Genomic DNA, 13,545 nt, shown 5'->3' with positions numbered 1-13,545 from the left:
AGTATGTACTAGCACAAGTGGATGCGATTACCTCGGCGGAACATAAAGGCTCCTTTGAATAAAGGTCCCACCATAAGCATTCCTTACAACGAAATTAACCATTTGAGTCCAGTTGTGGATTAAAGTAAACTGATAAAATAAAAATTCACATTTCACCAGTGCTGTCTCTAAAACAGATATTTACGGTTTGGTTTGCAAATGAGGAAAAGTGTTGAAGTCAATGAGACCACGAGAGACATGTTCCGTATTCTCCGTCAGCTCACTTTACTTATATTTAAATCAATCCCTTTATTTGTGGATTTACATATATCGTGAACAAATAATAGCATAAATTTCTCCTTCACTCCTATTAGTAGAGGTTTTCTAATAAAGAACAGATCGAAAACACATATTCCTTCCGCTAAGCGATCTTTATTGATATGTAATCATCTTGTTAAGGTTCGGTGGACAAATGCCGGGAAAGCTCCTGTGGCAACAAACGCCTCATTTCAATGTTTTACAATCGACCCCATCAATCTGCTCCCTGTGTTGGCTGACGTTTATCCAATTTATAAAACAATAATTCTTACAATGTCTTCTCATAATTGTTCAGTTCATGCTAAGTACAGCTCTAGAATCCCATCTCGTAATGCGGCCGAGTTTTTACGAATGCAGTATACATATATTAAGTATTAAAAAGATAGTCATTATTATATTCCTGAAATATTGATCAGAGAATGTTTTGATTTGAAACCTGTTGCTTGCACACATTTGCTCTGACACAGATGAGCGCTCAAACACCAGAATGGTTTCTTTTTACAAATGGAACGTCGAACTATGTACTTAGAGTATTTCTGATAAGCAACGCTCATATACTACATATGTATGAATAACTTATTTAGACTACATGTATAGTCGGAATGCCACAGTATGGGGCCATAGGTTAGTTAAGCCAAAATATTAATGATAATAATTAGGATTCCTGAACGTTCTTATTTAATTCAACAGTGTAAGAATTTTCATTCGTCGATTTTGTTTCATCTATTGATCTGCTGTTTCGCTGATCTAATCAGAATGACGGTAAACACGTTAAAGAAAAACACCACGTATTTACAGTCTTATTAATAGTTGTCAATTTATGTAGATGGCGTTTATATTAGCCTCATTTGACAGCGTTCCCTATAGATATAAAACATAGATATAAAATTAAGGAAAAACGCTCTATCACGATCTGTCTGACACAGAAAGCAGGCGTGTTGACGACAAAAAAAAAAAGTCATTATTGCATAAGTGAAAACACTAAATGAAAACGTAGAAATTACTGAATACCCCAGAAACCTTTATAGAATATAGTGCTGCCTTCGGCTATTTTGCCGTTTTACTGGCAACCAGTTTCCCTACGATAAACTGAGAGCATTGATGAGCACTCGAACAAAACCAGTACTCACATGCCTGTCATCCGGCACAACAGGCTTGAATAAAAGCACCGCGTGTTTAGATAAATAGAAAGGTATATATAACACTATTGTCATTATATTGAATGTTGCTATTTCAATGGTCGTCGTCGTCATCATAGTCTTAAGCTTAATTACAGTTTGGCATCATTATGACGGCTATTTTGCTTACGTTGACTTGCTTGTTCTTGGGATTCGTTGAATCTCACTGTCGCCGTTTTCTCTTTACTTTATACTTATATAGATCGTATGGCATCCTCTTAATTGGCATGCTTTCCGTTAGAACGTTTCCGCTACGAAAACAATCGTTGAAGATGGCTGTCTACTGTATCGTTTGGCTATTTGTATGTACTAACAACTTACAATATGTGCTTGTAAAAGTTTTTGTCGTTGTCTATTTTTTCTAGGCTTAAAGTGCACACTTTTGGTTCTTTTCTTTTTGACCAGACGTCTACTACAAGATCATAATCGTACCTTCTAAATCGCTGCCTTAATGAACTATAATTTTCTTCCACATTGAAAAACTTTCTCGTTGAGTAGTTCCATCGACTTACTTCACGGGTATGATAACTGCTATCAATTAACCTTTACATATATCCTCGTCGCGTGATTCATCAGGCATCAGAGCAGTTGATAAATACGAAATTAAGCTATTAGTAACAGTGGTAAAATAAAAATAAAATATTCTTACTATTTTTAAAAACTACTGTAAAGGAAAATCTTCAATAATTAAAAAGTAGTTATTTTACCTTTTGTAAAATTTAGTAATTAGCTCGAAAAAATATAACGAAATTTTTTATTGAAGTAAAAAATTATCGTTTCCGTTAGATTCAAATCACAATTTTATAAGAACATGATTCTACCAAACAGCAGAAATAGACTTTTTTTTTTTTTTTTTTCTTTTTTCGCGTGTTTCGTGCCACTCCACGAGATAAACAAGTACACACACGAATGTGATTGTTGCAACAGTCGTAATGACGAATGCAAATGATAATAGGCCTTATTGTTGTCCATCGTACTAACATTTTTCGATAAGATGCTTCCTTTTGATTGAAATAGCTTCTGCTTTACTTGGCCGGTCAAGCATTACTTGGCATTGGGTTTCATGAGCAATCGCTTTTGCTAAAGGAGGCTTCTTCTAAGCTCTACATCAGTTGAGGTTTAATTGAGTAACGAATTAATTGTGTCTATCTATATATATCCGGCACTTAAAGAAGTGGACATGACAATCTCAGCCTTTCCAAGCGATCGATAGAAACGAGATTTAGCTGACTTAATTGGAGAAGCCCTACACTGCCTAACGTTCGTACGTATCACCTTGCGCCTGATCATTGCGCCTTGAAAGTTAGTCATATTAGAATCTAAGTGTGGGCGCCAAGTTTCCACAAAGTTAACATATATTCAATCTAGAGCAAAATCGCCAGGTGCAATGACGAGAGATTTTAAATAGAGATCCACTGAAACTTACTAGAGTAAAATACAATTCGAGACAAATATTACTTTAATAAGGACTTTTAATTAATTAATTAGTAGTGCACTCGGACGTTTCTATATAATTAGGCCAATGATCAGTTCGAGTAACCAGAAATTAGACATTCGTTTTTTTTTGTTGATTTATTTGCCGCGCTCGATTTTCTATAGTCAGCCTGGCAGTTGAAGTTGAATGAAGGTGTCTGTGTTTTTCTCTCCCATAGTAAGTACATTATTTTTAATGGATGGCGTGGAGCTATGTAGAGCTGAAGCCGCCGTCCATAAAGTTAGTCCCAGTTAACCTGCTTTCACTTTACATAAATTACGATCATCAAATTCTTCTACACATAAAGTCATTTCCATATAGTTATTGCCACTTTGCAGTTACTAATAAGAAGTTGCAGAAGACATTATTCCAAGGATTCGAACAGAGGCCTTAGCGTAGCGAAAAAAACCCATTCGATTAATGTTGTGATTTAAGGTATTCCTGAGTTAGCCAAAATCTGTTATTTAGTATTGTGCTACGCCTCCTTCTTTACGTGCATCATTTCCAGCGATTAATCGATAGTTGCAATGAATAATAAATGAGGTCGTGCTAAAAAGGAATAGTAATGAATTGATGTGTCAAAGCATATGTTTTTGTATAGAAAAAAAATTCGATCATTTTCATGAAATTATTTTTTAACCTGGCGGCTGTACGTGAGATCCATGTTCGAGCTAATGTGTTCGAATAGATACAAAAGAGGTCGGAATGATCCTGCTAAAATCTGAGACAGTTCTATTTAGCGGAAAACCCGCGAAATTGGCTCGAGTTAAGTGAAATGTGAACCCATTAAATATTCTTTACATATGTGAATGTGGTTCCTCTAAAAGGTCATCGCATAGGAGATTTAAGAAATCACTGAACAACCAGTCCCATTTCGAACCGGATTTCGTCAATGAAAGTAGTTAATCTTAACAAACGTTTGAACACAAGCTCTGAAGAGATGAGTAGCCTTTATAATAGCAAGGCATTTCTTTTGAGCAACTATTGTCCATTTGCTAATTGTCCAACAAATCGATTTATAGGAATCGTCTGAGTAATAATTATAAACCATTATGCTATTATTAATGACCGACAGATACAGAAAATGAAAAATCCTCTTTCATCTATTATACGATGCACTGTTCGACGGTGGAGATCTTCATTTATTGGGGGTCTCTTTCTCTAGTTCCTATTCACTTGTTTCCTTCGTTATCTGTTTGTATCTCTTTCGCTCGTTCTCTCTCTCTCTCTCTCTCTCTCGCTATATATATATATATATATATATATATATATATATATATATGCATATATATATATATATATATGTTTTTCCTTCGTTTCGCGCATGTTACTGATCTATGTATATATCTTTATCGTGTGTGATTATTCAGTGTGTATGACTGTGTTTCTAGCTATAAAGGAAAAAACAACTTTCTTTGCTATTTGCGTGCGATAATCATTTTTTTGTATAGTCATGCATTGTATGTTCGTGTATGTTTTTGGTGTGTGCTTTTGTCGTTTCAAATTTTCCTACATGTGGAGCATAGCTTCGTCCCATATTGATACCGTTAATGTTTCTTTTCTCTTTTGCTAATTGCAATACATTTAGACGTGAAATATACGATTATTTGCGAAATATCTATCCGCCTTTGCTTAGGTCTAATAAATTAGGTCATGACAATTGATCATAGTTATACACGTATATCTTTGTGAAGATACATTTGAAGATAATTTGTCCAGGCGGCGTTGTAACTGTGGAGTAAATAATCTTGTTTTCACGCAAAGCATTCCCATTGACCACGTAAGATGGTCTTCCTGCTTCCATCAGGCTGGAATCATTCTGGACAGGTGGTTTAGTAAGTGGCACAAATGCATTCGACGAATACTACGACAGTAGTTGATGCAATGGATATAATATTACGAATAAATTACTACTTCCAACTCATTGAACTTAGTTTAAGAATACCTTAAGTCTACAACACATCATATATATATATATATATGATGTGTTGTTGAGAGAACTTTTCCTCTAACGATTCGGACAAATTTGAAATCTTGATTCGTTGATTATTCAAAATTTCGCGCGTTTCCAGCGGCTCTACGGACGCGCACGAAATTTCCGAAAGTCAATAATTGCAACTAACTTTGGGACTTAGTCTTAAAGATGTGTAGAGAGAATCAACTACCTGTGTAAGCATCGTAATTTTCTACCACGATATCATTATTATCCAAGCTTTTTGACTAGTGGTAGATATATATATATATATATATAGGATTTTTGCGTGTTCTGCTCTATGCCATAGTTATGATTCGTATGTTCAATTTTCTGTCATAGAATCAACGATCTATATGACCTTTATCTTTATTTCTCTTAATTGATTTTAACTGACCAAAAAATGTCGAGTGTCATTTTTCTCTGAGTACTTTTTTTGGCTACGTGTTTTTCTAGGTCATATTCAATGGCGTTAGGATTTTCTATTATCGTTGTCACCAATAGGTAGTACATAGTCACATTGCGACGATCTGGTCACAAACACTTTTTTTTGCAATGATATCGGATCATATAGATCATTATCGATGGGGTGAGATTAATGTTTATCTAATTTTAGGCGCTAACTTGCGGGGACGGTTCGACTATATGGAACTAAAATATATCAACAGAGAATTCTCGAATCAGTCTCTCTGATGGAAACGTTTTTCAAATATCCAGTTCTTTTTGTCATAGATATAAAGCTTGAACAATGATATTGCTCGCTTTTAAATTCGGAATCTTCACTAATGAATAGTACAAAATGATTATTGTCAAAATAATAACGGTACGAGTCAGCGTGACAAAGACATACTCAAAACTTCCTTCCTGAAATATATTTCTCCTATATACAACACAATTCAACAGTTGTCATACAATTAAAAGTCAATGTATCTCGTTGCTGTTTCTTACGAGACATCATAGTACATAGTGAGTTCTTACTTGTATATCTCTTGTATGAGTTAAATAACGTCTTCCTGAGATTGTCATTTAGTGAGTTCACACCAGTCTCGGTGTCATGCAAGTGGACTGTCGTGTTTCAGGATCCAGGATTGTCGTGTCAATCGTTATTTTCAAATTGTGATGGGAATCTTATTACTGATTTTGTTATAAGGCAGTTTATTTCGACACTATCCATTGCTAAGCAGGTCTTATTTTGAGTGGTCACAACTGCCGCCATTATATGATAGCCATAGTTGCGGACGAGTTAAGGAGCAACGAATATAGAAATAAATAGTATTATTAAAATCCAATAATGCAAATCGATTCCAAGAACGATTTGGATGACATATATTATATATAACATTTAGTAAATATGCTTGATTCTCGGTCACGCTTTTTCGATGTTACCGACTATTTTCTCTTGTATTTTTTTCACCCATTTTTCGACCCAGTCACTATATGTCGTTTAGCCTTGACGCTTCCCCCTCTGTTCGTCGCCAATCACTCGATAACTTCTTTGCTTCTGAGCCGCAATTTATTTGTAAATGCACAGCCTTTCCGTTATTCTTCCTCGTTATTCTACACTATTCGATCTTCGCAAGAGGCTGCTTTGCAGAGAGAGAGAGAGAGAGAGAGAGCGAGAGAAACTGGTATATTGGGCATGATTATTATTATTTTATCCGTCAGATTTTTGCTTCGTTAATATTTTACCTGATATTTGATTCTTTTATTTTCACATAATACCAATGACAGTGTCGCTTCGAAATATGTTGCCTTTCAATATTGCTCAAACTCGGACCAGTCCTTCACCCATGATTTTCAAACGCAGGACGTATAAAAGTTTCGTATATATATATATATATATATATATATATATATATATATTACTACCGATTTGTTTGTTGGATCTGTTTTTATTTTCGGATAGCCTTGATACTGGTACCTTTGTTTCTAAAGAGATTGACTTCAGCCACGAACATCTGGATCCAAACCGAAGATTCAACAGCTATCTGTCTTTATTATTACAGTCAGAATACGTGGTGGTTAATTAAAGTACGTTCATTGTTGATGATACCGGAAAAGGTTTCGGTAACGGTAAAAGTATATAAAACCATATTTTACACTTACGCATGTCACTCTCCTCTTGACATGAATTAGACATCAAGTGGCACAGGAAGGCTTTCTTTGTAAAGCGTCAGAATCTTCATCGAGTGACCTATGACAGATCGATCATTTTCACGTTACATGAGTCTCGTCTGTTTTTGCTGCTTCTCGTTTATTCCTCGCTTTTGGTTTTGTCATGTTCAAATACTTCTTTCATGCCCATGTCAATTGATTTGATTGGTGTTTTGCTTTAATGTACAGGGTCGATCGATAGATAGCAGATGTCACGTGCTGCTTTACATTAGTTCGAATTTTGTGTTAGTGATTTGAAAGCTCTGCTGGTTTGTGTCAAGGTAATGTTTTTTTCCATTGATTATGTCTTCGACGGGGTCGTAAATAGCCGGCCCTGTTTCGAATGCGTCAGTGCCGTCTGTTCGAACAAGCTTTTCGAAAATTATCAATTTTTTCCGTGAGGTGATGAATTTATTGATCTGCGCTTGATGCGAATGTATTGCCGTTAGGTACTAGCTTGTTATGGACTTCAGTGCTGACGTTCGATTAGCGTTGAATTGCAGTCTAACCAAAATGCAGAAATACGTTACGGTCGGGTCGAGTCCACCTGGACTGAACCCTGGGCTGCGGGATCTGAAACCAATAACGGGAAGAGCAGGTCAAGATACGTATTAGCTAGAAAAATTGCACAGTGCTTCCTAAATTTGCTATGTTGACTTAAGGCTTCATTTGAATAAGTTTGTACTGACAGATGCTTGCCTATAGGAACAGCTCAATTCTTCTATCTTTAGCTTTATGAGAGTATTACTATGGTGCTAGTGTAGTAACTAATCTATATTCACTTCTAGGAAGTGCATATATACTGCTAGTCAAAAATATTGCACATATCAGCTTACTGAGGAGGTAAATGTTGCGTATTTTACGCCCGCTACTACCGTTAAGTATTGCTTCAAATAGCTGGTCTTTTCCAGCGCGAAACGAAACGTGCCCTTGCTAATGTTCAGGTTAACTTGCGTGTCCTAAAATTTACTAGGCAAATTCGTTTCCATTGCAGCATCTCACACGAGGTTATTTTAGTCTCAACCAAGAAGTATCTGTTATTATAATATTTCAGCCTTAATTTCTAATATTATGAGATTCAGGACTTTACGGTAGCGGTAATCAAAAACTCTTCAGTATGATTGCTTGATGCCAACAGTCAACTTCATTTACGTTCATTCTTCCACTAGAGACGATGGAAAGAGACACAGAAAAGCTTTTCTTTGCAGGGCCGAACAATTGGCGGCTTACTTCCCTGACAACGATTCAGTGTTTAAAAAGGAGGAACAGCAAATCTGAACGTAAAATATATATATAAAATATAAATGTAAGGCATACTTATATTATCAGTTTTTCCTGAATTAAATTACTTCGTAAGAGACCAAAATGTGCCTAGATTTTGAAATTCTGTTGAAACAACTAATGCTCGCTCACACGGACACAAATATCGCATTAAAGTTTAGACGCGGCCTCCAGCTATGGACCCGGTTCATCAAAGACAGACTGACATTTTCGTTTTCCGTCATTATGCCCATTTTCACGATTTTCTACCAGGGAGAGAGTTCAGGATGAACCAAAAGCGACGCAATATATTTTGCTAAGCCGGAAGAGGTTTTCTCTTAGAGAGCTTTATAAAAAAAACTTCGATTTTCTAGGGAAGGTTTGATTTGTATACATTTACATATGAAAGGCACTAGTCTAACCAGCAAGCACTAAACAAAATAACTTAAAGTAGAATACAATGTTGGACGTAAAGGTTGCCTCAAGCTTGCGAGATAGCAGCACAATGCGTAACTTATCAAGTCCACTTTTCATCGTTAAGAAGACTGTAGTGATGTCAGTAGCCTATTTCGTTGGCACACGTTCTGACTTCTGTGTGAGTATGTGTGTTCAACTCACAAAAAATTCCCTCGTTGCATAAAATCAAGGTAACCCATTATCTACTCTAATTTATTTCGCATTGCCTACATTACGTGGCAGTGCTGAATAAAAAAAAAATTAAATAACATCATTTTGCATTTTTTGATAATAAGACACTTAGAGATATAATGATGCGCTTGTAGATATGAACGGATAGTATGAGGCTCGTTGTATGGCGAATTCGCTTCGCACAAAAGCCCAAATGCGGCTGTTGAATTACTTTTAAAACGAAAACGTTCTAACTGTTATCGAATGAATCAACATAAACCATTGAAGATAAACGCATATCATTCTATAATGATCTTGTACCATCGCCCTGAGTTTAATGACTTCGTAACTAGTACAAAATCACTCGCTTTTTTTCTTCCTTTTCTGTTGCCTCGTTTGCCAATGCCTCTTTGTAGTAAAGTATAATTTCTATGACCTCTCTTCGAATGCTCGTTTGGTTTGCAAACGTTAGGCTATTTGTTTCATGCGCTCTTCTGTCGAGACCGTTTTTCTCGGACGGTTACGGCTGCCTGTCGAGCCCCACGCAAACATCGCGGTTTACAGGTGGATTTCCCAAGTTACAGATCACAAGAAAAAAACATATAAGATAATATCAGATCGTTTTGAATGTATCCTGTGTGCTTCTGTTGTTCATTCGTATGGAAGGTGCTTTTGGCAAAAAATGCCATTACAACTAACCCACATCGAAATCGGCCCCAGTAGATTTACTGCAGTTTGTGCGTGTGTGTCGCCCGAAAAACCTAGACATCCCTGCGTCGTACACATGCCGGAAGTCACAAACAAAATAGAAATAAGCGTTCATCTAGTGAGAACGGCCGCAAAAGTAACTAAGGTCTGTGGGCGTCGGAGTATGCTACGCTTTCAGCAATGAGACAGACGTTGGCGGCAATTTCTTTGTTGATTGCTACGCTAGGATCCCTGAACAGGTCAGAATCGAAAACAGAGTCGGACAGAGTATCACTAAAAACAATGACCTCTAACAACAACAACTGCAGTAGCAGACGAAAAATAAAAGGCCCAAAGAGACAGAACCACCAAATGCTCGCGGAGCATGGTATTAGGTTCTCAAATAGATTTCTTTTTGTTGTTGCCGCTGTCGCTGGAGAACATTCACAAAGAGCGATGGATATACTCACGATGCAAAAGGACGTATGTCTATACATATAGACATAGATGCTGGCACGGAAAATCTTACTCCGGCTGGAACGAGTTTTTCTCGCCAAGTACTGGTGCACACGTTAACTTCTATGCGGCCGTATCGTAATAATGGATTTGGGCATTGCTAAACAACTTACTAACCCGTCCGTTGCGATCGTAGAGGTAAGCAACGACACCAACACCAGCTGCAGGGATGCAAAAATCGGAAGGAAAAACACCAGCAATACAAATACATTGGGATGCTTTTCTGTCGTTGGTTCTGGCCAAGGTAAATGGCTAAAAAAGGCGCTTCGAAAATTGCAGAGGAAATACAATGGAAATGGGCGAGAAGGATACGGGAAAATCGCAAATGTACTGCAACAACCTACATAACACGGCGGAAAGCTTAAAGACTGAAAAAGAATAATGAGATAAGGCCACAAATGAAGGGAAGGATCAAAACAAAATGCGACGAAGCAGAAATTTATCGAAAGTGAGCTGCGACTTTTGTTGCTAGAATCGGGCATTGTTTAAGGCCACGGTGCAATTATAACGGGCTGTTATGCCTCCTAAGATGGCTGAATATTTTGGTATGGTTCAAGTCAGCATTTTTTAATTTTCGTACACATCGACGTCAGGCAGATTAGTTTATGAAATATATAAAAGGGGTTAAAGACAGATAAAAAATATCACGTAAAAAAGAAGAATCGCATAAGTCAATGATGCTATCTAAGTTTTGGGGCACTATGTAGAGATCCTATAAGGGTATGAATTATCGTATTTAGCATTGCGAATTGAGGACCTCATCGGTCACTCGATGTATGACTGCATTAAATAGATTTAGTAGAATAAACGAACTGAGGTAAGATGAGTACTTTCACTAAGAAACCTGGTCTTCGATCACTTCACAAAGTATATCCAACATCTTTCGCACTATAGATTTAGTTCATGTTCTCAGATCTACAAATCTACTGTGTTATTTATGTCCTCTAGGCCTGCTGACAAATATCCAGAGGGTTGTAAATTTGCAGGCCGGCGCAATGAAATCTTATTTTTGTTGTCCTGCAGATGGTCACTCACATCGATGGAGGAAGCACTGAGAGAAATGAATAATCTTGACCTATGCTTTATCCTTATAAATAAATAAAATAAACCTGAAACGGGTTAAATTCATTCTGATATTACATTTAAACAATACTGCCATGAAGCAGGGTATTCTCAAGAATGGTGCATCGCTAAAGAAAATCCACATAATCTATAGGTCAACTCGTTATTTAAATCATCGCGATGTTCACCGTTCATATCAACTGCATAGTACCGATTCTAACGACCATCATAATGGGTTTAGCAATGTTTTGGATATCTAAACGTTCCAAAGATAGTCCTTTCAAGGGGCTTTATCGAAGAGTTACAATTGCCGATATTTCGCTCTTTGTTCAAACGGAAACTTTTAGTGGACGACAATTTATATACTTTTGTCAATATCGACAAAAGTATGTAAATATAGTAATCATGATTCCGGATCAATACCGCAATTCAATTGAAGTGACTTTTGTGGAAGATCGTTATAAAAACATTCATTCTAACCAGTTGCATAGGCATATCTGCAAAATACTACTATATTCGTTGTTAATCCTGACTTAAAAATTATCTCAACTGAGAGGTAACTTCGTAGATTGACCATACTTGAAGGTCGTAACCCCCGTTCGTCAGTTTCCCATGGTACGACCTAAGCTAACCAAATGTGAGAACTATTTACGTCTTTCATATAGAAAAAACAAGATGGATTTTAGTGGACACCATTCTGCATGCCATACATGCACTAACATTTCGTATTGCATCCCATATGGCATTCAACGCGTATAAGACGTTTTTTTTTCTTTAGGAATAAATAAGAACTCTTTGATTGAATCTTTTTAAACCTTCTGTTCACTGCTATGTATAATAATTTCTTCGTGTAAAACGTTAGTACGTACTGAGTTGTTAAGTGTTAAAATATCTGTAACTTGCCTGGAACTGCTCGGAGCGGCCCATCCGGTCCAGAAGGTCCTCTGACCCAATAAAAGTTGCCGTATTCGGTTGTCTCTGATTCAGTGGTCCGCTGCCACTTTGTCCAAGGGGTCCTGAAACGCCGTTAAGTCCTCCATCCGAATCCTCAACATCCACCTTATCTAGAAGATCCAACCTGTGTCGCAAAAGAGCCTGTAAATTCAAATGAGAACGTTAGTTGTTATAGTAAACTAATTGTTCAATAGATTTTTTAGTTGTGTGCATTACGTGTGGTAAATTCTAATGGATCACTTCGAATCAGTTTGGGAGTTATTTCAAATCGTCTGCTTAGTTCATAAATGAGCTTCTACCGGGCTCGAACATAATGCATGCCATAAAACAAACGCATCTAGATATAAATATGCTAACAAAACTAAGGACAATCATGCACCTGTTGGAAGATCGGAGAAGGGTATGTAATGGTAAATCGCTTCTGTGAAGCGGGTCGAATCTCTTTTGTGTCAAGCCCAAACTCCACTCGAAACCCAGCACCGTCCGCATCACTCAAAATTGATCTAGAACAAAATTGGCCTGACGACATTAGAAATGCTGTGAACAACATATATCGTATAATATATATATATATATACACCGACTTTTCTTTTATATACGTATGTATGCATAGATAATGCTTTCTTATCGACGAATGACAAGGTGGATCACATAATTACTTTCATTAGCTTCGTTAGTCATTGTTACAGTTATAATATACCTTCGCCTTCTTTCGTGAAGCTGATCCTGTTGATCTACCAAGAAACTGTTATCCTCGACGTCTACTGGAAATGTCCCACTTCCAAGTTCCTGACCCAACTCCGCCCTTTTTCCAAAGTGCATAAAGCGATTGGTAGACTTTTTGCCGAAGTGAACGTATCGGTTCTTTCCGGAATTCCGCTTTAGGAGACGATCCATATACGACGAAGCAGTGGAGTCACTGTCGAGACCGAGTTCGTTTGAGGACCGCTTGCCGAAATGCATATATCTAACATGATTATTGTCGAGTTAAAGCTTTTTACTAGGTCTAATTTAGGTTGACGAATATCACATTCTGATCCACATATGCTACCCATAAAAGCACTATTAATGAAAAAAAGGCCACACTCACTTCTGGCTCTCAGCGCGCTTCTTTCCAAAGTGCATAAAACGATTGTTGTCTAATTTCTTAACGAAGTCATCATCCAAAGCATGTTCCAGATTTGTGGCTGCATCCGCTTGCTCGTCATCGCGTTTGCCGAAATGCATGAATCTATACAATGAGAGTCACAAAGGCGTTGTTAATTAACACACACCATGTAGATAGTAACTTGTACGTTAATTAAATTCTGCAAATTGCCAACTAGCTTATCGTTTAACGTCGTACGGTAGAAACAAAAACAGTT

General features: G+C 37.1%; 1 protein-coding gene across 10 annotated transcripts in view; it reads right to left on the bottom strand.

Annotated features, from left to right (window-relative positions):
* Positions 1-395: 395 nt before the first annotated feature.
* The window catches only part of FMRFa (FMRFamide related propeptide), a 109,510-nt gene continuing 96,360 nt past the window's right edge, over positions 396-13,545 (bottom strand). For 9 of the 10 annotated variants that reach the window (XM_022803989.2, XM_086986914.1, XM_086986908.1 and 6 more), the window contains 5 exons: positions 13,272-13,412; positions 12,882-13,148; positions 12,561-12,684; positions 12,131-12,322; positions 396-7,648 (listed from right to left, as the gene is read on the bottom strand). In XM_022803989.2, the coding sequence (XP_022659724.1) occupies positions 7,580-7,648; positions 12,131-12,322; positions 12,561-12,684; positions 12,882-13,148; positions 13,272-13,412 (793 nt within the window). In that variant the 3' untranslated portion in view covers positions 396-7,579. The remainder of the gene's footprint in view (positions 7,649-12,130; positions 12,323-12,560; positions 12,685-12,881; positions 13,149-13,271; positions 13,413-13,545) is intronic. The other variant, XM_086986913.1, reaches the window with a different exon arrangement.

The sequence above is a fragment of the Varroa destructor genome, unplaced genomic scaffold (assembly GCF_002443255.2).
Source record: "Varroa destructor unplaced genomic scaffold, Vdes_3.0 BEIS01000004.1, whole genome shotgun sequence".
Classification (NCBI taxonomy): Eukaryota; Metazoa; Arthropoda; class Arachnida; order Mesostigmata; family Varroidae; genus Varroa; species Varroa destructor.
Note: the sequence above shows the minus strand (reverse complement) of the source record. Positions and strands in the feature narration are given on the sequence as shown.